Consider the following 24,605-nt stretch of genomic DNA (forward strand, 5'->3'; position numbering starts at 1 on the left):
TCAAGAAGAGTGTTGTGTAAGTTTTGGGCTCCTGAAATAAATCCCTCTGAAGCTATATCCTTGGCCGTCACTTCAGCCTAATTTCCAGAGGTTGCTAAATTACACACTTTGTCACTTGCCAGTCCACAGCCAGCGAACGAGTTCTCCAGCGCGCCTTAGGCAGCAAAAAGCGTTTCCAGGCCAGCGGTACTCCTTCAGCATCATCTCACGCACGTGCGTGCAGTCACCGTTTGGGCTACACATAAAACATAAAAACCTTGGGGCCCATCCAAGTCTTTCCTCTCCACCCCCGCCACAACACTCGACCTGCAGCACGCACCCTAGATCTTCTTGATCGAGAGCACTCTCGGGCAAACAACCTCGAGCGCTCTTCATTGCCGGTACCGCGCCAGCACCAGGCGCATCGGCCACGATCCAAAGGTCTGACGCCAACCCTACCGACCGACCGGCGAGCGTCCACACCCAAACCCTCTCCACGAGGGAGAAAACCCAAAGACCGCGACAGCCATGTCCAGCACCGCACCCGCAACCGCAGACTCAACCCCACCACCTACCACCCTCCTCCCTCCTCCTAACAAAGCCACCAGCAGCAGCATGGCAGCCACAGCTCCCCTCGAGCCCAGCCGCTTCATCCACGTCAGCGGCATCCGCACGCCGCGTCCGCTCGCGGAACTGCGTCACTGGTTCAGCCGCGGGCACTTCATCTACGACGAGTTGCGCGAGCCCGTGGTGCCGACCGCCGTCGCGGGCGCCGGGCCGGACCGCCTGGCCACGGCGACGTCGGAGTCGCACCCGCGGTGGGAGAGCACGCTGGGGGTTCCCGCCCTTCGCTCTGCGCCTGCCGATGTCGAGGTCGAGGGTGAGGCCGGGGCTCCGGCCGAGGCTGCTTCGGCTTCTGTTGGTCTTGACGACGGCGATGCTGCTTTGGCTGCTGTTGCCGGGAAACGTGGTTCGGACGCTTCCGCCACTGTTACAGGTGGTAACGCCGTCCTTCATGAGAAGGCGAAGGCAACCGAGGCTGAGCTGTTGTTCGAGGCGCAAGTCAAGACCATCGAGGACGTCGAGGTGGCCTTGGCGCTGCAGAAGGGGGAGGGCGCAGTTGCGGCGGAAGAAGAGCAACGGCTGGTCGAGGAAGAGAGCAGAAAGGCTGAGATCAAGAGCAAGACGTGGACCGGTAGCAGGGGAAAGTATGGGCACAAGAAGGGCGCCAGGCCGCATGGTTTTCATGGCCGGCCTGCTGGCGGCCCTGGTGTCGACAGTGGACGTTATCAGCAGCAGCAACAGCAGCAAGATACGTTGATGTCCTTTGATGCGCGACACGACATGAATTCATACGATGAGGCTGCCCGCGCCAGATACACTGGCCAATTCGACCATTTCGAGCCGCCTCCGACCCCGGGTACGCTTTCCAGGTATGAGAGTTACATGGGCCCCGACAACCAGTTGCCGGAATCCCTCTCCACCCACTGGCGCATGAGACAAGAGTACGAGGCTAAAGTTGAAGCCGCGCAACGAGAACAGCACCGCCTTCGGTGCGAACGTCTTGCAAAGTATCCCTGGACCTGGAGGGAGACCGTCAGAGACACGACGCCAGTTGTGTCACCAGTCATGAGCGTGCTCAGCCCGCGGGCGCACGAGTTCGTCCCGGCGGGCTTGATCTCGCCGCCTGCAAGCCACGGTTTCGTGGCTCCGTCCATGGGCGCTGGTGTCCATCATCGTCACCCTTCTCAGGCACAGCAGAATGTGGTATGGTACCCTGCTCCGCCGGCGCCGGTGGGGTCGACGCAATACTGGATGAACCGTCAGTACGGGACGATGTCTACCCTCAACCCGACGGCGGGCGAATTTCGTCCGTATGCCATGCCTCCTAGGGGACCGAAGATGGATGATGGCGGCGCAGGAATTTGAAGCCAGAATTACAGTGAGAGAAGACAATCAAGAACCAAAAAGATTTGAAGATGAGGTGAGAAATGGGCTATGATCAGAAGGAACGAGATGGAAGCGAAATCGGGACCTTCGCCTGAAGGATCCCAAACAAACCAAAAGTACGAAGGGGCGGGCAGGACCATTTTATTTCTCTCTTCCTTTTTCTGTCATGGGGCGTTTGAAACTGGTAGGTGTGTAGCATCATCTACATGAGCAGTTGGTGGCTATACAGGTTTTAATGAAGGGCTGGTTGGGCATAATGAGAGTTCTTCCCAAAATAACGAGATTGAATTTCTTCCTAACTCCATCGACATGCTTTCCTGGTATCTTGACCTCATGACTCTTCATGAACTCTCTTCGTCCTTCCGATATAATTGTCAGCCAAATAACTCCAAGCCGGAATTGCAACATCCGATTAGGAAAGTTGAGAAATATCCGTCGAGGGTCACACCTGCTTCCTTTGTTGCATCTCGTCTAGTTCAGCAATCTCGTCTAGAAGAGAGCACGTCTCTGCGGGGTTGGCGATCCAAGCCGTGGTACAGGCAAGACGAGCCTTGAAATCGTTGGCGCCGGCCGAAAGGAACTGATCGCCGACGTGGAGAGTCTTGCTGCCTTCGATGCCGCCAAAGAAGCGCTGGCAGGAGAGCACACCCCATGATTTATCGCCAATATCGACGAAGACGTCATTTCCACCTTTGGACCATGTTAGATGGGGCAGATTGCAGGGCGGGGCAGAGACTCACCGTTGAAAGCACAGAAAGGCAGCCGCCTCCCAACTTCGGACATCTCCAGGATCTTCTGCGTCACCAGCACGGTTTCCTCCAGCTGCTCTCTAGCGAATCTTGCGCCTGGATCGGCGGGTACGATACCAACTGCGCGGTCCTTGCGGATGACCATTGCGGACAGTCGCATGTTCTTCACACATTCTCGAAGTGCCGTCTCGGCTACATCAAGCAGCAATGTCACATCAGTCTCGGTCCATGAGCGCATCTCCTCGAGAATCCAGTCCTTCCGGGGGACCCATTGGAGCAGATGCTTCTCGTCGGCGGAATACTTGAACAGGTAGCTGCTTTCACCGCCCATGACAATGAGGTTCTGCTTGTATTCGGTTGGCATGTCGGAGGCGCGAATGGCGTCGAGCAGGCCATGCAGACGTTCGTAGTAGCGGACGCCCTCGGTGTAGCCAGCCGCGGTCACGATGCCGATTCTGGTGCCTTTTCGTAGCAAGCCCATGATCCTCGGGATGACAGAGTTCTCGGAGACAAGGGATTGGCCGTCATCGTAGAGGGTGACATCGCCATCGAAAGTAATCAGGTCAAGGGGACCGGCACGCACGAGAGACATGACTTGGGCTGTGTTGAGGATCAGGCGGACGTCGTTGAACGAGGGGGCGACGAAGCGGCGGTGGCTGATGAAACGGCGCTTGTCCTGGTAGACGAAGGCATCGAGGAGAACCAGGGGGGTGAAGAACTTGGACACGGCAGGCACAAGCAACTTGAGCTTTGAGTTCTGCTCGGTGCCGGCACGTTGGTGGGCAACTGACACATGGCTTAGACACAGCTACGGAAGAGGTAACTTAGGGTTACGCACTGTGGTCGTTGATTAGCTCCTCGACATCGCGCATGATCTCGCCGTAGCGACGGTGGGCGATGGCGGCCATCTGCTCAGTGCTCTGCCGGTGCGGCTCAAAAACAGCCGTCGGCTGCGAGTGCAGCACGAACGGGACGGCCAGCAGGCCCTAGGCATGTCAGCGTGGCGATGGGGACAGGCGTGGGGGAGCGAGTACCTTGATCCATTCGATCTGCGGCACGCGTTAGCAAGGTGTTTGTCATATGGAGGGGCAGAAGTACCAATTGGTCGCGCCGGTGCGTCTGCGGAGGCGATCAGCAAGCTACGGAGGCCGGGTGCACGAGGGGAATGCGCACCTTGAGTGCATCTGGGGAAGAGGTCAGCGGCAGGCAGCTCTGGAGCAGCACGGGAGGGCTTACACTCGACTCTGTACCTGGTCGTCATGATTGTTTCCTGGATTTCAGGAGAGAGGAACGTGGCGCGAAGGCAGAGCTGTAGCTTCTCCGCGTCGGAGCTGCCCGATCCATGTCAGCTGCCCCGCCCCTGCTTCTTATCGATAGTCCCGCCCAGCCGGTGCCGAGCCCTGGTTCCTGCACCCGTCGCTAGCGCCGCAGCCTTGCTCGTCAACACCATCCGTCCTGCTCTCCCCAGACGCGTCTTTCGCCCTTGACCCACTCCCGAGCGCGGCGTCTACCGTTGCACCCCAGCAACCATGGTCGACTCCGAGCTGTCGCGCGGCAGCGCCGAGCTTCCATTGGCCTTGCGCCCCGCCCCTTCCAGCTCCGACGATGACGAGTCGCTCATGATGCAGCTCCAGCGCATCTCCGCCCAGTTCGGCCAATTCCGCCACATGGACGAGGACAAGCTCAAGGAGATGGCCGCCGCCCAAGCTGCCGGCGTTTCCGACGCTGAGGAGGCCCAGGACGATGAGGAGGAAACGGGCGATGATGCAAAGAAGCGCGCTGAGGAGCTCCGCAACGCCAAGGCGGAAATGTTCAAGCACATCAAGTATGCCCTGCCTCGCTCAGATCCACACGCCTGTGTCGCTGACCGCTAGCAGCGATGCCCAGCAGGAAATCCTATACACCATCGACTTCCTCGGCCTGCTTCTCTCCAAAGATAACCCTCGCGGTTCCAACTACATGTCGCCTACCCTAAAGCAAAGCGGTGTCCCCGAAGGCTCCTTCGCCTACGACAAGTGGCCAGTCAAGCAGTTAGATGAGCGTCTGAAAAAGCAACAGCATCTTGTCGCAAAGGGCTGGACAATGGAAGGCCTCGGAGCGTCTGCCGATTCGCTTTTGCAGGCTGCCACGAAGCTGGAAAAAGAGGTGCGCAAAGAGACTCAATACTGGGGCCAGATTCTGTCTGTCAAAAAGAGAGGGTGGTCGCTGCGCAGAGTACCACGCGAGAGCGGTACCCTTGGCGTACAGTTCGGATTCCTCGAGGCAAGCGATAGGTTCCAAGCCCGTGGTTTCGCCCCGCTGCGCGCCAAGGAAGACGGCAACATCATCCTTGATCAGGCTCTTGTCCAGAAGCCGAAGACCATCCGTGTACGCATCGTCGAAGATGGGAAGACTGTCGGTACTTCTGAACAGAACAACCTGGTCTTTGCTCAGCAAAGCGACCTGGAAATTGAGGACCTGATCCGGAGAGCAAGAGATTCCCTCTTTGAGCAAGAGCTATTCCATGAGATGACCATGGAATCCCGGCAACTGCTGTCCTACAGGACCCACTTCCGAGATCACGCCATCGTCATCCCCGCAAGCCCCGAGGCTGAAGCCAGCGATTCAAGCCAGAAGCGAGAAATTCATGTCGATCTGATCGGCCTTGAAGATGCGGAAGAACTGCTCTCTAGGCGACCCGAGGATGGCTTGGCCAATGATGTAGCGCTCGCCCTGCGTCTCTTGCTGACCTACATCCACAGCCAAAGATTGAGGAAGCGTACCCAGCAGCCTCTCCCTATGACCGATCGCGCTCGACCCGAACCTCAACTTCCCATACTCAGGACTTTGCTCAACTTCATCTACCATCACAATGCGACCACTGCTCTCAGGTCCTACTTGTCTTCTGTTCAGCGTATTTTGGCGCGGGCTGGAATTTCTTTCAACACCAACCTCGAGTCAGCATATGCAAGCCTCTCTGAGACGATCAATACAACCTATTCCGAACGGAGTCGTCTTCCTCGACTGGATGCCTTGATGACGGTATTATCGCGACCCATGCATACCACGGCGACTTTTCCCTTGCCCTCAGCATTGGATGAGGCCGCGGCGTTACGTCAAGAGGTCACAATCTCACTTCGAACGCCTGTTGCCCCGCATATACAGGGCACTGATATCAGCCTTACGATACCGCCCGCCCTCGCTGGCATCCTCTACCACGACAACCGGCAAGCTCAGAAACGTATCTTATCATTTGACACGCTTGATGCGCTTCAAGAGTATCTCGACCATGCCTTATCCATGGATTTGGCGCTTAATCTCGCCATCAAGGAACGTTCAGGCTTGCAAACTGCTAACTCTGGTAACCGGCATCCCGAGCTGTCGTATTTCGTGAGGAGGAATGAGAACAAAGAAGCAGTCTTGCTACAGCTAATAGCACATGTTTCCGGAAAAGAGGGGTGCCTGAAGGTGAGCTGGTACGCCCCTGATACCCAGTTAGACGGAGATGAGGCCGTTTGGCGACCGGACGACGGGGAGAGGAAAAGCTTCAAGGACGTCGTCAAAGGGTTTCTCAATGTGCCGCTGCCTCTAGGCTAGACTTTCCATGCACACAAACTAGGTTAGACATCATATTTAGGCTGAGACTATGATACCACAAATGAAGACCCTGATGTTTCCGGCACGACTGGCTCTATTCTCCAAGTCTACCCAGTTTAACAAACCGGCGATAATCTCTTTGGCTTTGTAGCAGGCGTGTCTATTTACTGCTTCGTCTCTCCGGATTCATTTGATGCCGCCTCTTCCGCCTTAAGCTCCTCGACAATATTGTTCTCGTCCTTCCAAGCGAATGACACGTACCTATTCGTCAAATTAGAATCATTGGCAACTCCCACTATGCTTGGACAGATGTGTTGAGTGAGAGTGTCGATCACATACTTCGTGTGGCTACCTCGCGCAACGATCTCATTCTTGTCGTTGAGGAATCTGATGTTTGTGTACGCCAGAGTCTTACCGACTGCATCATGGAAGCATTAGCGAATCTAATCTTTTCAACTTGAACTATAGCGGAATGGCTTCGACGTACACTTGTCGCAAGTTACTTCGGCGCGGATAGTATTTCCCTCGGTACCGCCGGAGTTAAGGTAGGTCACTATAAGCATGAGCAAACAGTATCCGAGTCTCTACAGTATTACCTGGGGTGAGGTGCATACCGTTCAAGTCTGTCGAGACGCCCGTTGCGAAAAGGCCTCTCGAAGCCACAGCAAGCGAGCCGCCGAGATCAACTATGAGTGCGTGTCAGCGACCATGTTTGATAGATAATCCAATGGAATGTATGATGCTTACCCATGCTGGCGATGGTGCCGCCATGGAGAATTTTCAGGCGGTTGGTGTGGTGCCGTTCAATGTCGAGTTCGAACTTGACACGGCCTGGGATGGCATTGGTGATGCGAAGCTTATTGGACAGTCAGCTTAGAGGTCGATTCCCTAGATTCTCCGGTAATGATGAAGATAAGGGGTCGGATCCAATGACCAAGGCGTCGTGATGGTGGAGTGATTTTTTTTTGCCGATCCGGACAGCAGGTTCGCCAACAGAATTGGAGAGAGGCCACGTACATTGTTCAGTAGTCTGGTCAGTCAATGGTCAGTAAAGAAATGCTATGGATGAGGGATGAGTATCTACCTCGGCTCCAAGCCAGAGGTGGCTTGGAATGACTTCCAGACCTGGAGGCAATTGGTGTTAGCATAGGCCCAACCGGCCCACAGCATGAACTGGCACTTACTGAATTCACGAACTTGAGAGTTTTCGGAGACATGATTGATGGAATTCGACCGCTCGTGCACGCCGCGGGGATGTGATGGGGAGCGGTGACGTCGCTCGGCGGCCGGGGGCTCATTCAGCCCTACAGGCAGCTGCGACTGACTCGCGTGCACGTCGCTTTGTATTGCAGCTGCGCAGTCAACCCACCGGCGTCGTTTCCTTTGCCTCGTCCACCTTCGCTTGCCGGCCCCCGACAATGGCCCTGCCCTAGCGAAGCGTGCGAACGACCTCGACCGCCCGCCGCCGTACCACCATGTCGACCTCCTCATCGCAGGCTCTCGACTACCTCGAGGGCCTGTCCGGTGCCATCCACAAGCGCCTGTACCAGCAACCCTCGGCCGTCCTGGCCGTCTTTCGCCGCATGCTACCTCACTTGGGTCAGTAGTCCGGCTGCGACTCTACATGCGGCAAGGCTAACGTTTCCGCGCCCCGCAGCGAAGACGATTGTCATGGCGATGCTCTACATGACCGGTCCCCTCCCCGCCACGGAGCTCGAGACATGGATACGCGATGATTCGAACGGGTGCGAAAACAACCTCTCCACTCAGGCCAACCAAGTCTCGGGCTAATGCGTCCTGTTTGCGTAGAGAAAAAGACAAAGCCATTTCCGTGCTCGAGAGCCTCCACATCATCACACAAGCGCAAGAGACCAAGGGACAGCGCGCCTATCGGCTCGCCAGCGGCTTCCAGAACTCGCTCAGGCAAGCCCTCACCGGAGGAGGTAACCACAGGTCCTTCGGCGTGCCATGCGTGGAAACGGGCAAGCGCGTCTCAATAGAAGTACTAGACGAGTTTGCGAGAGGGCAGTGGGAGGCTATATTGCACTACATGGTCGGCAGTGCAGGCTCGGTGCTGGGAGGCAGATCGGAAATTAGTCCTGCGTCAAAAACGCTGTTGGACCTGGGTCATTTCATTGAGTCGAGAGGAGGAAGGGCGAGCATCACACAAGCAGGCTTCTCGTTCTTGCTGCAGGAAGTGAACGCGCAAGTGTGGAGCCTGTTGATCGTGTACCTTGAAAATGCACATAAGGTATGGCCAAATCCTTTCATGAAAATCGCTGCCCTCTGTTGTTGTGGATTTTCTGTTTCCTCGCCCATCATACCGTCTCCCTCTTTTCCGTCTCTACGGCTGTAGTAGACGACAACGAGGTGAGCATGCAGCTTGCAATACGGACCTAACCGTTCAACAGCTCAAAATGGACAACGTCGACGTCCTATCCTTTCTTTTCATGCTAGGCAGTCTCGATCTGGGACAAGACTACAGCACCGACAGCCTAACGGCAACCCAACTCCAAATGCTCGACGACCTCAACGACTTCGGCATCGTTTACCGTACCTCGTCCAAATCCACCCGCTTCTACCCCACGCGCCTCGCCACCACACTAACCTCGGACGCCGCTGCTCTCAACAACACCGACTCCTTCTCCAGCGCCCTCAACAGCACGTCGACCTCGGGCACCAAAGGCTACATCATCATTGAGACCAACTACCGCCTCTACGCCTACACAAGCAGCGAGCTGCAAATCGCCGTGCTCGCCCTCTTCACTGAGCTCGAGACGCGCTTCCCCAACCTGGTATCCGGCAAGCTCACCAAAGAATCCGTCCAGCGTGCCATCGGCCTCGGCATCACGTCCGACCAGATCATCTCCTACCTCGACACGTACGCCCACCCGCAGATGCAGCGCAAGAACCCTGTGCTTCCGCCCACCGTCGTCGACCAGATCCGCCTGTGGCAGATCGAGGGCGACCGCATGCGCGCCACCGAAGGCTTCCTGTTCAAGGACTTCAAGGACTGGGATGAGTTCCGCGACCTGAAGGAGTACGCGGGCCACATCGGCGTCCTGGTTTGGAGCAACGACGCGCGGCGGCTCATGTTTTTGACTCGCGTGGAGCAGATTTCGCAGTATATCAAGAATCGGCAGAAGAGGGTGTGAGAAGCTTTGGATCTTCCTCTTTTCATTTCTCCTTTCCATCTTCTTCTTTCCATCAACATCGTAGAATCTTCATCAAAAGGGACTCGTTGGGTAAGTGGGGAGTGAGTGATGTCCCTCAAACCAGAAAAGCCGAGTTATTCGGGCGGCTAAGAGCAGAATTACGACGGTGATGAGAGGCGTTTTACGCTCCGGCAATAGGGCGGGGTTTATCGTACGTGAGGAAAAGACTATCTTCATCTATCAGTTTGCTGGATGGCTTTGGCAAAGTAGGCGGGCCAGCGATTGGCAATTATTATTCATTTCAATGCCTCGAGTCCTAGACAGAGGCAGACCATGAAACCACCGTTTCTGAGCTATCCTATAACATTTCCCCTGACTCACAGCTCTTGAACCTTCGATCGTGACCCTCGTAATATCGTACAAACCTTACTCTCCCCTAATGCAGCCATCAAGGCCCGCCGTGAAAGTCAGGTAGGTTATGAAAGACGCCCGACCTCAAAATAGCACCTTGACGTTTTCCCCGTCAAACCCCAAAGCGTCCTTTCATCGAATGCGCCCTGGAACCCTTCCTCGGTATCGTCATTATCCTTCATCATCTCATACAGTCGTCAAACATCGTAGAATCCGTATACCCTCCAACCTTCCATCCTTTTGATCGCCCTAGGCGCTCGTTTTCCTCGCAATACCCCTGAGCCTGTCCATGAAGCCCATTCCCGTCTTCCTTCCCTTGCCCTCCCCACCTCTCAAGCCCTCCTCACCCCCACCCGTCGACACGTTGTTACCACTGCCGCCCAGTTTATCCTCGTTCCCGCTCCCACCTCCACCATTCAACACTATCACCGCCGGCGAAGGCATGCACGCAACACTACCGCACCTACGCGCCCATTCACTTTGAAAGTCTCGCAAGCTGCGAGCCGCCTCGTCAGAACGACAACAAGCGGCCAGCTCGGCAAAGACGCGGCGGGCGCGGGCCTCCTCGGTGCCGTCAACGAAGGAGCCGAACGTGTCCGACACGCGGCCCGAGGTGCGGAAGGCGTGACCCTCGGCATGGAAGGCGTCAAGGCGCAGCCGGTCGAAGCCCGACATGAAGCGGCCGGCCCAGTAAGACGAGGGCTGGGCCTTGTTGACGAGGGCGTAGCTCGGAGGAGGAGCGTTGACATCTCGGTTGCCACCGCTTGTGGGAGTTGGGGATGAAGGGAGGCTTGGGGAGGACGATGATTGAGAAGATGGTGTCGGTGTTGGAGACGGGGGAGGCGACCATGCACGGATATGACCGGTTGAGATGAAGCGTATGGCCGTCTTTGGGTTCGAGTCTTCCAGGCAAGGTGATAGGTGCGAATGGCGTAGAATGGTGGGAGGATTGGTACCACTACCGGGGGAAAACAGGTTTTGGCTGTGGGCGGTAGAGTGGCGGGGAGTGCGCGGGAAAGGCGGAGAGAGCGGCGTAAGAAGATTGTTCTGGGGAAGGGAGCCTGCGGAATGAAGGCGAGGAAGCTGTGACCGATGTCTCCTGTGAGCAATGTCGGATGTTCTGGTAGGCTTGATCGTCGTAGGAGTCTCAACGGCGGGCAAGTCTCCCCAGTCTTTCGCACCAAGTGCTCCGTACCGCCTAGGATCTTCGTCGTCTAGAACTTCTGGGACTTCAACTCCACCAACTGGGCCAAAGAGATCATCACTGGACGGGAGCGGCTTGGAGTTCTCGCTTGCCATGTACCGTGGTGTCTTCGTAGCAAACTCTTCCCTAAAGACCGTCTGTCGCGGCGTGACAAGCTGAGACAACGTGTTTGCCGCACTTGTGAGATTAGGTTGCGTGTGCGAGCGTTTTCCCCCGGCTTTCGGCGCCTTCAACATGCCTCCGAACATCTTGGTCGCCATCCCTGACTGCCTGGTATCCCGGTTCAAAGCCGGCGTGGGCAGCTTGCTGCGAACACTGGCGGATGAGCTCGAGGAAGTCAGAGAAATAAGATTGTTGGTGGAGTGAGGAGTGACAGGCATTGGCTCGTCAGCGCTACGGTGCGGCGTGGGCGGTCTGCTGCGAATGAGGTTGCTCGTGGATTGCGATGGTTGTCTCAGTCCCGTCGCCTTGCGTGGCGGAAGGCCAGACGGTAGACGCTTCGCCGCAAATTGCTGCACGGGCTCGGGCGCGCTAGATGTGAGCAGCGGGATGTTGCTGATGGTCTGGCTCCTTGCAAGGCGCCCCGTCTTCCGGCGCTCGGAGGGTTGGTTGTCGTGCTTCGCCGACGGCAATGCTGGCGGAGGCATGGCATTCGAGGAGCTCTTGAAGGACGGGAGCCTGCTTCCAGGGCCGCGCTTCAAAGGTGGCGGAGGCTCCTCGCGCTTTTCGGGAGCGACGAGGGCCTTGTACGAAGGCGACTTGGGAAAAGGCATAGCGGCTCGATCGCGGCGGGTGAATGGGTTGATGGGGGTTGCGAATGTGGCAAACGAGCTGAAGCGGCGGACCTTGGATTCGCGTGTCTCGCTGGAAGAAGTGTAGAATTGGCGCTGCTGGGCGGGTGTGCGGCCCGGAGTGGTCGGCGGCAGCGGGAGGTTGTTTGGGTCGGCCTGCTGCGCTTCCCACTTTGCTCGCAGCAGCTCGAACTTGGGTGCTTCGATGTGGCTCGCCATCTTCGCCCACACTCTCACTCACGTCGACTTGAGGATGGGAGATGCAAAGAAAGAATGGGGAACGACGCGTTGACTATGGAGATGAGGAGAAGCGGCAGAATCGCCCTGCGAGAAAGAGACAGCTAAGGAAACCGCGAATTGGACGACTGTCAACGCCCACCAAGTCGCTGCTTCGCAGAAAGAGCGTTGTGCTCGATGACGTTTCGAGAGCGACACCCACCGAAGAAGGGGCAACCCATGGTTGGGCAGCCCATGTCTCAATGCTCACTTTCTCTTTTGATCCCGTCAACAGTAACAGCTTCCTTCGCCAGACAATGCAAGCAAATGAGGTCCATCTTGCATGTACTGATTGCCTTCCATCGTGTGCGACCAAGACGAACAAGTGCCGGGGCCTCCGTGCTCTTTAAATGCCCTCGGTTAAGGCTGCCGTACAGGCAAAGACAGAAACAATAGAAAGGAAGACACGTCCGACAGAAGTTGGGATTAGCAAGGCCGATTTCGCCTCGCAGCCTCAACGCAGACGCATCTGTGGGAGCGATATCGCAGAATCCGCCGCTCTCGATCCACCGACTCAACGAATCGCCATGGCACGACCATCATAAGACATGAAGCCAGGGTCCACAAGTTTGATGAGTCTTCGGGGCTCCCACAAGCGTCGCACTCACGATGCGCAGGCCATGGCGGGACATCAGAGGCTGGGCCTGAGGCTGCCCGAGGCTGCCCGATCAGTCAGGAGAAGGGCGGGAGGTGGAGGTTGACCGGGGGCTGACAATCTGCTCGACGCTGTTTGGCCGCGCGGCGGCTAGATACGGTTCGGCAGAACGACCCCTGCGGCAAATCTTCACGCGCACACCAGCCCGCGACGGCAACCTCGGCCTTGCCCGTCGGCGTCATAGTGCTTTCCCCGGCTCGTGGCCGCATTCAATTGCCTCCCGCCCCTGCCCCGATGCTGTTGCGGGGTGCTGCACATTTCCCTTCACCATGGCATCCAGGATAGTTGCTCCGTCCGTCCTTCGTCGCGCTCTCGTCCCGCGCCTCGCTCCCGCTCGCTTTTCCGCGAGGACTTTTGCTGCCGCAACCACTCGCTCGCCTCTCAGCGCCTACAGACCAGCACTTCGCGTCGCCGGCCAAAGACGAGCTCTGTCCAACACCGCCCGCACCCGCCTAGCCGACGTCGACGATTCCTTCGACCCCAGCCAAATCGAGCGCGAGGCCGACCAAGTCGATGTCTGTATTATTGGCGGTGGGCCCGCTGGCCTCAGTGCCGCCATCCGCCTGAAGCAGCTCGCCAACGAGGCAGGCAATGAAGACTTTCGCGTTCTGCTGTTAGAGAAGGCCGGCGAGATAGGAGACCACATCGTGTCAGGCAATGTCGTCCAGCCTTCCGCCCTGGATCAGCTGTTGCCCGACTGGAACTCGGAAGAAAACCCCAACCGCTTCGAGCATGCCACCCCTGCAAAGAGGGAGATGATGCGCTTCCTCACCCCGAACAAGTCTGTCTGGTTGCCTGTGCCTCCGCAAATGAACAACCATGGCAACCATATCATAAGTCTGAACCAATTGGTCAAGTGGCTCGGCGAGCGTGCCGAGGAGGTTGGCGTCGAAATCTACGCGGGCTTCTCTGCCTCCGAGATTCTCTACACTCCTGATGGCTCCGTCAAGGGCGTGGCAACGAACGACCTGGGCCTTGCCAGAGACGGCACCCCCAAGGATTCGTTCGAGCGCGGCATGGAGTTCCATGCCCGGTGCACGCTCCTTGCTGAAGGCTGCCACGGTAGCTTGACCAAGCAAGTCGTCAAGAAGTTCGACTTGAGGAGGGACTCGGAACACCAGACCTACGGCCTTGGCATCAAGGAAGTTTGGGAGATTGACCCTGAAAAATTCGAATCTGGCCTGGTAGCACACTCGCTTGGATACCCGCTCCCCAAGGACACGTACGGCGGTGGCTGGATGTACCATTTTGGCGACAACATGGTCAGCATTGGCCTGGTTGTTGGTTTGGACTATCCCAACCCTTGGCTTTCTCCTTACGGGGAGTTCCAGAAGATGAAGCAGCACCCGTTCTATAGGAAGTATCTCGAGGGAGGCAAGTGCATCTCGTACGCAGCTCGCACCCTGAATGAGGGTGGCTTCCAATCTATCCCGAAGTGCGCGTTCCCTGGCGGTGCTCTCATTGGCGATACAGCCGGTTTCCTCAATCTTCCCAAGATCAAGGGCACACACACTGCCATGCAGTCTGGAATGCTGGCCGCTGAGGCTGCCTACGCAGCCCTTGGTTCCAACTCGGACGACGGAACGATCTTCCTGTACGACTATGAGGACAAGCTGCGGAACTCCACGATCTGGAGCGAGCTGAAGGAAGTCCGTAACATGCGCCCCTCTTTCCACAACCCGCTAGGCCTCTACGGCGGTGTCTTGTACTCTGGAATTACAGCGTTCGTCCTCAGGGGCAAGGAGCCCTGGACTTTCAAGCACGGAAAGCCTGACCACGCAACCACCAAGCATGTCGATGACAGCCAGAAGATTGAATACCCCAAGCCGGACGGCAAGATCAGTTTTGACATTTTGACCAGCGTTAGCCGCTCCGGTACCAACCACGAGGAAGACCAACCAGTTCATTTGCAAGTCAGGGACTGGGATGCGCATGCGCTTAAGGAGTGGCCGCGGTTCAAGGGTCTTGAAAACCGGTTCTGTCCTGCCGGTGTGTACGAGTATGTAGAGGATGAGAGCAAGGACCTGGGCGTGAGGTTCCAGATCAACTCCCAAAAGTACGTCTTTCCCGCAGTTGTGCTCGATGTGCCTCGCTAACTAGATAACAGCTGCGTTCACTGCAAGACATGTGACATCAAGGCACCTTCCCAGGACATCAACTGGGTCTGCCCCACTGGTGGCGATGGCCCCAAGTACTACATGACATAAAATACCTTAATTTTGGCGGCACCAGGGCCTTGATAGGTAATGAGGCCCGTGAAAAAGAAAAAAGAAGGTTTTATTTGCAACATGTTTCCACTCTGCTGTCCAATTGCTGGCTCTGTTCTGAACGTTGCTCGCAAAGCTTATTTCCCCGCCTCGATCCTTGCGACGTCTTTCGTCTCCCCGCAAAGACCCACAGGAACGTGTCACCGACACGTGCGGGTGGGAGCGACAAAGCAATTGCCAATCTATGCTCTCATGTCCAATAGATGAACGATTGGGATCACCAGAAGTGGAGGGCCATCCGGGGATTACCGGTCTTCCGAGTCGCCAAGCCGCGGACACCTCAGTCATGTACGGAGCGTGGGAGTCATGCAGGGCTGCAGATCCAGCCACATCGAACAACACGGCCGGATGAATGGCGATGTCCGTGCCTCAACGAGTCACAGCTGACCCGAGGAATGGCCTGTTCTTCAGGTCTCTTGCCCAGCCTCATCGTGACATCTGCTGACAACTCTGCTGATGATTGCACCACCCTTGTCTAGGATCTACGAATCCTCTGCGGCGTCCGGAACCCCGCATCTGTAATGACACATCTGCATGCCATCTGAGCCTGGCTCTTTAACTTGCTGGCCTGCCGCACTCATGTCTCGATCATCATAGCCAGATCCAACCCGCCTTCACGAGCTTGCCCCGCCAACTTTAACGCCAATAGCACGCCAACTGCATCCCTCATGTTTCCATCTCTCCGGGCCCAGAGATGCATTCCTAGATGCTCGGCCATGCTTCCCCGCGGGAGCATCCGAGCATCCGGTGCGGCGCGAAACCGTCTTATCCAACAACGCAACATAGCATATATGCCCGCGGCAGCAGCCAAGGCCTGCCGACCCATCACCAGCAACTACTCCAGACAGCAAGCAGTAACCTTCCGTCCAATTCAGCAATTGGCCCGCGCCTCGACCATGAAAGCCCTCGTCTACAACGGCCCCGACAGCGACGTGGCGCTGGAAGAACGGCCGGTACCAGAGCTTCAGCTGCCAGGCGACGCCATCGTGCAGCTCAAGTACACGACCATCTGCGGGACGGACCTGCATATCATGAAGGGCCACGTGCCATCATGCGGGCCAGGGACGGTGCTGGGCCATGAGGGTGTTGGGGTCATCTCGCGGGCAGGCTCGTCGGTCAGCAAGTTCAAGGAAGGCGATCTGGTGCTGATCCCGGCCGTCACTTCGTGCGGCACATGTCACTACTGCCGTAAGGGGATGCACTCGCAGTGTGAGACGGGCGGGTGGGTGCTGGGCAACACGATCGACGGCACGCAGGCCGAGTACGTGCGCATCCCCAACGCCGAGACGTCGCTGCACAAGGTGCCCGATGGCGTTGACCCCAAGCTGGCGGTAATGCTCAGCGACATCCTCCCCACCGGCTTCGAGTGCGGCGTACTCAACGCCAAGGTTGAGCCTGGCTGCTCGCTGCTCATCATCGGCGCCGGGCCTGTCGGCCTCGCTGCTCTGCTGACGGCCCAGCTCTACTCGCCCGGCCTCATCATGGTTGTGGATTTCGACGAGAACCGGCTCAGGCTCGCCCGCGAGCTAGGCGCGCACGCGACGGCTACGCCGCCCCAGGCCGAGGAGACGGTCATGCGTTTGACTGAGGGGCGTGGCTGCGACGCCGTGCTCGAGGTCGTCGGCATCCCGCAGACGTTCCATCAGTGCCAGGAGCTCGTTGGAGCAGGTGGCACCATTGCCAACGTTGGTGTACATGGCACTAGCGTCGAGCTGCACTTGGAGAAGCTGTGGAATAAGAACATCGGTGAGTGTCATTCGTATCCCTCTCCTTCCTCTCGTCCTTCGGCAATCATCGGTTCCGAAAGGTATATCTTAGGCTAATGGTCGTGTTTAGCAATCACTACGAGACTGGTGGACACGGCGACGGTGCCGATGCTGCTGAAGCTCCTGGCGGCCAAGAGGCTGCCCGCCGAGAAGCTCATCACGCACAGTAAGTACACGCTCTCTGGAGAGTCCGACGTTCAGTATCATTGATTAGTTTGACTTAGACTTTGCTTTCACCGACATGATGAACGCCTACACCACGTTCAAGGCCGCTTCGGCCAACCAGGCGCTGAAGGTTATCATTGAGTTCTAATGAATGGTGAATGCATGTCTCGAAGGGTTTTTGCACCTTGGATTTTGGGTGGGGACGGAGAGAGGAGGGTGGGGAGTTGGTGGTGTGCAGTGCATGCGTGTGATTGAGATTCCCAGGATGAAGCGGTTGTTTTTTGAGTGTAAAGAGTCGTGGGCGGCTGTAACTGAAGGCGTGTCTTTTGGATCAATGCAATGTCAGGCTTTGATATATTGGTGCCCGCTTCGCCGTACTGGCGTTGAGGTGTCCCGGATAGAGTGCATCGTTGTGGCATTAGAGGAGCCAGGAAATGCGAATAGTTCATCCACAAATATGAGAAGTATATTGTGGAGAGATTCTAGATTATCGCTGCCACACTGCGAGGCGCGGGATGTAGACGCCGTAGGCCAGTTTTGGAATTAGTTGTCACCAGCTGTGCAGGTGCGTGCGCCGGCGGTCCGAGCGCTGGGAGCTCTTGCAGGAGCTTGACGCGTCGGCGCGTCTTCCCTCCCAAACTCTCAACACACTCGCCCAACATGCCGCCAAAGCGCAAACCCGCCAGGATTATCCCCATTTCTCCCCGTCGCATCCGCCCGACTTTGACCTCGCCGCCGCCAATAAAGAACAAACGCGGCCGACCCCCGAAGAGCGCGCATTCTATTTCCAAAGCGCCTCAGCCCAAGCGCTCCAAGATCGGCGCAAAGCGCAACCCTCTCTTCAAGGCGAAGCGCATCCTTGACGAGAACAAGACCGACTATCTCATCGACTGGGATGGCGTGGACCCAAAAACTAAGAAGCCCTGGGTGCCGACCTGGCACCCCAAGTCTTGCGCCAATCGTGCGCTCGCGGCCGAGTGGAAGGAATCAAAGGCAGGCCAGGAATGGGCTGCGCAGGGAATTGTCCACGAGGATGAACACCACTACAAAATCGCTTGGGAGGACAACCCGAAGACCGGTGAGGTGTACCAGGACACCTGGGAGCCGAAGGCGTTTGCTAGCGAAGCCATGGTCAAGGAATGGGAGCAGCGGAATATTGAGATGGGGTACGTCCCGACTCCCCACTGCATAACAGAGCGCAATCTAACAAGTAAACAGGGCGTCTTCTCTCGCCAACGAACCAGCTACTTCCGATGACGATTCACTTGCTTCGGATGATGATGTGGATGCAGAATTGGACGAGGAACACGAGAGCGATGAGGATGCTCTGCAACAGCAAATCGCTCAAGAAATCCAGACCTCACCGTCCCGCTCCAACCAGAACAGCCCGTAGTTTGCACTTGATTGCAACTGCCTACTTGGCTACCCATACAAGGTACCAGAAATAGCTCCGGCCTCTTTCGACAGCCTACAAGGAAAGGCGATGGCTGTAATCCAGTGGCGACAGTGAGCTGATCATGTTGTCCTTCCAAGGGCGAGCAGCAACACGATTACTAGACGTGTTATTACAGCAGGTGATTAGCTTTTGATACGCACGGACATTTCCGATTTACGTCCCAGCGCTTGGTAATTCTGCTCATCCAAGACCATTCCGTCCGCGCCGTAAAGGACTAGCGAGCGCCATTCGGAAATGCCGACCTTGGCGAACCGCCGACAGGTGTTATTCGCAACCATGTCGCAGGGACCTCATCATATTCCGCTGTCTAGCTTCTTAGGTACGGGCTCAAACGCGGGGTGCCATCTCCCGCAGTGGCGTGAGCGCCTGGTGGATTCCCTATGTTTCATCCTTCGTCTGGGTCTATGATGCTTCAAAACAATAGCAACACAGGGCTACTTATCAAGGCAGCTCGAAGTACGACCACGGCAAGCCTGAGTCGGAATACTACGGAAGGGAGAAGCTTGGGCAGGATGTGGCGCCCAGAGCTAAGAGTTCAGGCCGGTCTTGTCACCAGCCACTTTTTTTTTTTTTTTTTTTTAGGTTTACCGTCATAATGCTTGCTTGGATAGCTGATGGAAGCAAGAGAGATAAGCCTACTACATGGGGCGAAAGGGGAGGTAACTACGCGGGCGAGCATTGAGACTCAATGGCAATGTTTGCTAGCATGTTACTTGACAGCGTTCAACAAGTCCCTAGCTAGTAAAACACTTCAGAGATACACATCAGTGATTCGACGGGCTCGCATGCTGCGTTGAATTGGAAGCCAAGGAAATGGTGTCTGTCCGGGATTGAAGCGTTGTCCTGCGAAGAACTCACATACAGGAGATGCGCCTAGAACCAGTGGATCTTTGATTGTTTCTTCAGATGGAAATCTGCCAATGTATTTATGTAAGTCACACACTCATGTCCATTCTAGCCTATGAGATGTTCTACCAGAGTGCCGTTTTCAATGCATTCTCTGCCTCGATCAGCTTTAGTAGGCGTAGAAGAGCATCGTCTCGTCCTGAGATTGCCTCATCTTCTTGTTCTTGCGCTTGAGGACAAATTTCATGACCCATGCGCAGGCGAAGCACAAGAAACTGAAGCCGGCGCTCGACCCCATGGCGACGGCGTACCGTGGCGCATCCTCGTCGTACCAAAGATACTGTATGTAGTGCTCGTTAGCGAACAATGTATCATACAACCAGGAGAGAGAAAAGCATCACTACTTACGGGCGTCCAAATGAACGATATGTTCGCCACAGTATTAACAATACTCAGCGCCACGGCCTTCTTCTCGGGCGTCTGGCCACAAGTTGACCCGACCCAGCCGAGCACGATGGAGTTGACGCCGTAGGTGCCCGTGGCAAAGACAACCATGGCGAAGTAGCGAGCGCCCATGTTCATCGTCGCGGCACCCAGCGCGAACCCGGTGATGGCGACGAGCTTGGAGGCTGTGATGTGCCAGGTGCGCTCGTTGAAGTGGCCCGACGACCACGACACGAGAATTGAGATGGCGCCGGCGATGACGTAGGGCGGGCAGGTGAGGACGAGGGTGATGGTCGTGTTGAAGCCGAGGGTCTCAACGACCGTGGGGAACTGTTTGGTTAGAAGGCGGGGAGTTGTCAGCCTTTCGAATCTTGCGTGGGTTCCAGCCAACCTCTCTGGGGCGATCGGCGTGCTTACGAAGTTTTTGAAGCCGTTGGCGGCCAAGTGCTGGTGCTGCATGAAGGCAAAGAGCCAGACCTTGGGATCCTTGGCCGCCTGCATGAAGCCATCCCAAGGGCTCCCCTTGCCCTTCAGACCGACAGTGTCTCTCTCGATCCTGGCCGTGGCAAGGAGCCTTTCGTCGGGAGTAAGCCATTTGGTGTTGTGTGGAAAGTCGGGGAGGACAAAGCAGCCGACGACGGCGATGACGAACGTGACGATGCCCTGTAGAATGAACAGCCAGCGCCAGCCGGAGATGCCGCCGAGATCATCCATTCCGTGGAAGATGCCGGCGGCGATCAGGCCAGCGAAAGCGGTGGCCAGGATGTTGCCGGTATAGAGGATGCTGATGCGAGTGGCAATCTCCTTACGGGTGTAGAAGATGCTGAGCATGTAGAGGGCGCCAGGGTAATATGGGGCTTCTGTGACACCGAGGAAAAACCTTGTGAGGAGCAAGCCTTTGAAGTCCTTTGACAAGGCCGTCAAAGCTGAGACGACGGCCCAAAGCATCATGCTGCTAATGAGTCAGTAGCTATCAATCATAGATGCCCGGGATACGACATACCAAGATCCCATGTACCATGAAGGGCGAGTACGCGTCAGGAACATGTTGCTGGGAACCTGACCAAGCAGGTAGCCAACAAAGAGGATGCTGACGCAGGTTTGATACTGAGTACCGGTCAAACCGAGGTCTTCTTCCAGGTTGTTGAGCCGGGCAAGCGCAATTGCATTTCGCTATCTTCTATCAGCAACTTCGAAGCTAGGGAGCGAATGCCACGAGACTTACGTCAAGATAATTGAGCCAGTACATGGACCAAAGCATAGGCTCCCTAAGGTCAGCGGGTGCACCGTAAGTTCAGTGACAGATCGGACACTTGCCATGATCCAACGGTCCAGTTTCCTGACCAAGGCAATCTCCACCGGATCGGTCTTCTTAGCAGCACCGGAATAATCATGTTTTCCGGTCTCCTGTGTTTTGAGCTTCTCCTCATCAAAGTCTTCGATGTGTTCTGTATGGTGTGCCTGTTTCTTCTCCATGATTGGGTCCGACATGGCGGAGATCTGGAGATTGTGAGGTGGTGTTTGGGAGAAGAACAAAAGGTAAACAGCTAAACCCAGGCTTGCAGAAGGCTCAAAAAACGAGCGTCCCTGCCTTACAACAACGGAAGTCAAGACGAAATATATAGTTTTGGGGCACTGGCTACCTATCTCTCTCTGCTCCGCCCAATGGCCAAGGAAGTCCCGCTCGGACAAGCCACGTACGGCGGCGGAAAAGCATCTTTGGAATGATGAGAATGAAACTTCCATAGAGGTGGGCAAGGTGCGGGGTCAACAGCTGGGCGTTTGCTTGGAAGCTGCCCCAATGTCACACCCGTCTATCTACACGCGATGGCCCTCGACGTCAGGCAGACGGGGCCAAGTAAAGAGGCGTGGCTTGTCCCGGTTCTGCTTCTGGCTCTCCTTCGGCGTGCCGACGCTTGCGGAATCTATCGGCGTTAATGTCGTATCAGAACAGGCCCGAAGGATTCTTATGCCTACTTGCAGTGTGCTTTACTATGCGTTTGCCGTTAAGCTGCGGTTCACAACGTGAGGCACACCTGCAGAGCCTGGTCTCTGCACTGAGAACAGTTGCCCTAGATCCACAGTCAACGCGTTTCAGCGAGCATGCAAGACATTTCTGAGCCATAACAGATGAGCCAAGCTCGGGGGGAGTCAGTGGTATGCGAACCCTCGTGGAAACGCACGCAAGCGTAGTCGGGACAAAACATGATTGGCCAACAGGCTCTAGGCGCTGACTCGGCAGCCGTGTCAAACACCTCATAACTACCGACAAATTGTCCAGAGCTATCGTCCAGAAAAATGCCGCACGGGAGCAATAACACAAGCCGCTATGTATGTATTCCGGGGGAGGCGTTCCAGTAGAGGTCAGCTCGTGGCGCGCGAATTGGACACCACGCGTGAATCTCGAATCCACGTTGCACGGCATCTGGGCCCCAATCCGCACCCCGGATATCACCCACACGCCAAGTTGCGGCGACCCCGCACCAAGCTGTCGTGCCGTACCAGAGTCCCGGATCGGATGGAATGCCAGGCACTAGTAGCGGAGGCGGAGATCTTGGATCCTCTTGGCGCCACGCTCCGCCGTATGCGGTGGCTGGCTTGGTTCCCCACGGGGAACGCGGGTTGCCCATTGAGGCAGGGGCTGAGTCTCTCAAAACTTGCTCGGCATAAGCGGTGGCGGCAATGTTGATGAGTTGGGATGTGCTGCTGATGCTCACGCGTAATTGCGAATCTGAAGACACTCCCTTGACCCCGTCGATTACCTCCATGTTGCAGTTCCCACTGTCGAATGACATGCGTCCTGAAGCTCGTGACGAAGCCACGTGGTTGCGCATGGAGTTGTCATCATCGGCGGCCCGACATTTTCTTCTTTTCGTGGCCCACGTGGCTCGCGGCGTAGTATTGCTGAGGCTTCTCCGGGTGGGTGAACTGAAAATTTGCTGTTTCTTTCTTGCTTTATCATACAGCCGACCGCTTTCTACATGAATTCGATGCCAACGCCAAAATGCACTCCTTTCCTTCCCTGCTCGCCCTTGCGCAGCACCAATGGCAGCGAGAAGTTGACCTCAAACCTTGCTACCGGGTGCGCATACACTAGTCCAACACCAGCTGCAGCGCTTGGAAGCCCGTTCTTCAGTTCCTCCAGCGTCGCCTTTAGACTTTCCGTCACGTCAGCATTTCCTTCGCTGTCTTTCCTCTCCTTCAGAGCGAGCAGACGTCCGGCGTTGACGAAGGCTTGGAGGCGGAGTGGTGTCTCAGCGCCAACGCGCGGGAGCGGCAACATAAGGCTTGCACTGCCCGCGGCATAGGCATCGCCGCCAACGGCATCCGGTCCGTCACGGGGACCGAGACCTGCGAGCCGGAAACCCCGGATATCGGTAGGGCCGCCCAGCTGGAAGCGATCGTTGATCCGGGAAGGAGTCGGCTTGCCGGCACCATCGACGAACGGGTGGAGCAGCCCGGCGCGGAAGCTGGTGGTGAGGGCAACACCAGGAACAGGAGGGAAGGGCAGAGCGGCTTGCGATTCCACCTCAAATTTGCCAAAGCCGACGTCACCCTTGAGCGGGCCACCGGCGAGTTCGGCCACAGTCTTGAGGAGATAGCCGCGCGAAGGGAGGAGCGGGAAATCGCGGCGGTCCAGCGTGTACGTGTGCGATACGCTTGACTTGAACGAGTCTCCAGCATCAGCACGGACGGTGGGCGAAGCGGTTGCTGCAAGGCCGGTAATCTGTCTCCAGAAGCCGGAGTAGGCGAGTTCGTGACGGTGGCCGCCGGAGCTCTGCCACTTAAGCTTAGTTGATCCTCCCTTGAGCACCTCCTCGTGGCTGGCCCAGCTCTTCAACGTCGAGCTTGCAAGACCGCCGATCTCCCAGCGCAGATCCGGGTTGCTGAGGACGGGAGTGTCGAAATAAGCCGAGTAGGCCGAGCGGGTACGGGTGCCAGCCGAGGCGTGGGCATTCAGCGACTCGGCACCGCCGAACAAGTTGCGCAGCTGGGCGCTCGCATAAGCGGAACCCTCGGCAGATCCGGCCTCTGTTCCGGTTTTGATGGTGTAGCGAGAGCGCTCGCGGGCGTGCAGGTAAACGTCAATGTCGGTCGGCGTAGTGCTCGGGTTGGACTTGTCGGGTCTGTCAACGTAGACGGAAATGGGAGATTTGAAAATGTCTAGCCGGCGTCAGCATCCAAGAGCATTGCGCTGGGGCGGTTTGGACCGACCAAATCTCTCGAGCTTGTTGACGGCGCCGCCAATGTCCGCAAGCGCATCCTCCAGCGTGTACGAAGCCTCCTTGTTGGCATTGAGCAACGGGCTGAAGACGCGCTCGAGGAAGGCATGGCGGGTGTGCTTTGCGTGGAGGACGCGGACGGACGAGACGGTCACGGGCAGCGTGAAATTGGCGCCGACCTGGAATGGTCAGCAGAGGCATTGGAGCGGCAAGGCGGGGCAAGGCAAACCAGCTCGGCCTGGCGAGCGACTGCCCTCTCATACTGGGCGGCTATCCGCTCGTTGACTTCGTGCTGGCGCCGCTGAAGCTCGGCCGGGTCGACTTTTTGCTTCAGCTTCTCGAACACCTGGGCGGCGGGTCAGCAGGCGCGCTGGGGGGTGGGCAGGGGCAGAGTGGAGCGACGCACATGGTCGTCCTGGGGCGACGCCATTGGGCTCGCGGGCTGCTGTGCAGTGGGGGAATGCGGGCTGTGGTCTGATGCGGCGGGAGTGGTGGTGACGCTGAGGGCAGCAGAGCAGCTGTCGCGCGCCGGCTTGGCGCCCGAGCGCGAGCCGACTGCTAGCGCGGTCCGAGCAGGATTACGTAGCTCGTTGTCTGCGCAGCAGCCGCGGCTCTTGCTGCAGGCCAAAGGGCGATTGGATGCCGGGATCAGGGCGCATTCCGTTTGCTTTGTCTGCTTGCGCGCGGCGGTG

General features: G+C 57.0%; 11 protein-coding genes across 11 annotated transcripts; 6 read left to right on the forward strand and 5 right to left on the reverse strand.

Annotated features, from left to right (window-relative positions):
* Nucleotides 1–594: 594 nt before the first annotated feature.
* On the forward strand, nt 595–1,908 carry SLS55_001095 (uncharacterized protein; the record flags this gene model as incomplete). Its single annotated transcript, XM_066772597.1, has 1 exon — nt 595–1,908. One exon carries the CDS (start codon nt 595–597, stop codon nt 1,906–1,908), a length of 1,314 nt encoding a protein of 437 aa, XP_066637876.1.
* Nucleotides 1,909–2,371: 463 nt separating this feature from the next.
* Nucleotides 2,372–3,939, reverse strand: ISN1 (IMP 5'-nucleotidase; the record flags this gene model as incomplete). Its single annotated transcript, XM_066772598.1, has 7 exons — nt 2,372–2,619; nt 2,670–3,464; nt 3,517–3,664; nt 3,713–3,727; nt 3,777–3,797; nt 3,852–3,862; nt 3,915–3,939. The coding sequence occupies 7 exons, from the start codon at nt 3,937–3,939 to the stop codon at nt 2,372–2,374; spliced, it is 1,263 nt and encodes a 420-aa protein (XP_066637877.1).
* Nucleotides 3,940–4,207: 268 nt separating this feature from the next.
* Nucleotides 4,208–6,254, forward strand: SRB4 (RNA polymerase II mediator complex subunit; the record flags this gene model as incomplete). Its single annotated transcript, XM_066772599.1, has 2 exons — nt 4,208–4,503; nt 4,556–6,254. The coding sequence occupies 2 exons, from the start codon at nt 4,208–4,210 to the stop codon at nt 6,252–6,254; spliced, it is 1,995 nt and encodes a 664-aa protein (XP_066637878.1).
* Nucleotides 6,255–6,418: 164 nt separating this feature from the next.
* On the reverse strand, nt 6,419–7,005 carry SLS55_001098 (uncharacterized protein; the record flags this gene model as incomplete). Its single annotated transcript, XM_066772600.1, has 4 exons — nt 6,419–6,672; nt 6,742–6,807; nt 6,869–6,940; nt 7,002–7,005. The coding sequence occupies 4 exons, from the start codon at nt 7,003–7,005 to the stop codon at nt 6,419–6,421; spliced, it is 396 nt and encodes a 131-aa protein (XP_066637879.1).
* A 724-nt stretch (nt 7,006–7,729) lies between these two features.
* Nucleotides 7,730–9,409, forward strand: TFB2 (RNA polymerase II transcription factor B 52 kDa subunit; the record flags this gene model as incomplete). The annotated part of the gene is made up of 4 exons (XM_066772601.1): nt 7,730–7,853; nt 7,912–7,999; nt 8,064–8,505; nt 8,666–9,409. The coding sequence occupies 4 exons, from the start codon at nt 7,730–7,732 to the stop codon at nt 9,407–9,409; spliced, it is 1,398 nt and encodes a 465-aa protein (XP_066637880.1).
* A 660-nt stretch (nt 9,410–10,069) lies between these two features.
* Nucleotides 10,070–12,034, reverse strand: SLS55_001100 (uncharacterized protein; the record flags this gene model as incomplete). Its single annotated transcript, XM_066772602.1, has 1 exon — nt 10,070–12,034. The coding sequence occupies one exon, from the start codon at nt 12,032–12,034 to the stop codon at nt 10,070–10,072; it is 1,965 nt and encodes a 654-aa protein (XP_066637881.1).
* Nucleotides 12,035–13,015: 981 nt separating this feature from the next.
* Nucleotides 13,016–14,953, forward strand: SLS55_001101 (uncharacterized protein; the record flags this gene model as incomplete). The annotated part of the gene is made up of 2 exons (XM_066772603.1): nt 13,016–14,802; nt 14,854–14,953. The coding sequence occupies 2 exons, from the start codon at nt 13,016–13,018 to the stop codon at nt 14,951–14,953; spliced, it is 1,887 nt and encodes a 628-aa protein (XP_066637882.1).
* A 956-nt stretch (nt 14,954–15,909) lies between these two features.
* On the forward strand, nt 15,910–17,092 carry SLS55_001102 (uncharacterized protein; the record flags this gene model as incomplete). The annotated part of the gene is made up of 3 exons (XM_066772604.1): nt 15,910–16,759; nt 16,850–16,945; nt 17,004–17,092. The coding sequence occupies 3 exons, from the start codon at nt 15,910–15,912 to the stop codon at nt 17,090–17,092; spliced, it is 1,035 nt and encodes a 344-aa protein (XP_066637883.1).
* Nucleotides 17,093–17,604: 512 nt separating this feature from the next.
* SLS55_001103 (uncharacterized protein) lies at nt 17,605–18,337 on the forward strand (the record flags this gene model as incomplete). The annotated part of the gene is made up of 2 exons (XM_066772605.1): nt 17,605–18,110; nt 18,163–18,337. The coding sequence occupies 2 exons, from the start codon at nt 17,605–17,607 to the stop codon at nt 18,335–18,337; spliced, it is 681 nt and encodes a 226-aa protein (XP_066637884.1).
* Nucleotides 18,338–19,415: 1,078 nt separating this feature from the next.
* SLS55_001104 (uncharacterized protein) lies at nt 19,416–21,181 on the reverse strand (the record flags this gene model as incomplete). The annotated part of the gene is made up of 4 exons (XM_066772606.1): nt 19,416–19,586; nt 19,655–20,645; nt 20,694–20,863; nt 20,978–21,181. 4 exons carry the CDS (start codon nt 21,179–21,181, stop codon nt 19,416–19,418), a joined length of 1,536 nt encoding a protein of 511 aa, XP_066637885.1.
* A 1,486-nt stretch (nt 21,182–22,667) lies between these two features.
* Nucleotides 22,668–24,343, reverse strand: SLS55_001105 (uncharacterized protein; the record flags this gene model as incomplete). Its single annotated transcript, XM_066772607.1, has 4 exons — nt 22,668–23,854; nt 23,906–24,092; nt 24,143–24,259; nt 24,320–24,343. 4 exons carry the CDS (start codon nt 24,341–24,343, stop codon nt 22,668–22,670), a joined length of 1,515 nt encoding a protein of 504 aa, XP_066637886.1.
* Nucleotides 24,344–24,605: the final 262 nt, after the last annotated feature.

Source organism: Diplodia seriata (assembly GCF_021436955.1).
Source record: "Diplodia seriata strain FDS-637 chromosome Unknown scaffold_1, whole genome shotgun sequence".
In the NCBI taxonomy this organism is placed as follows: domain Eukaryota; kingdom Fungi; phylum Ascomycota; class Dothideomycetes; order Botryosphaeriales; family Botryosphaeriaceae; genus Diplodia; species Diplodia seriata.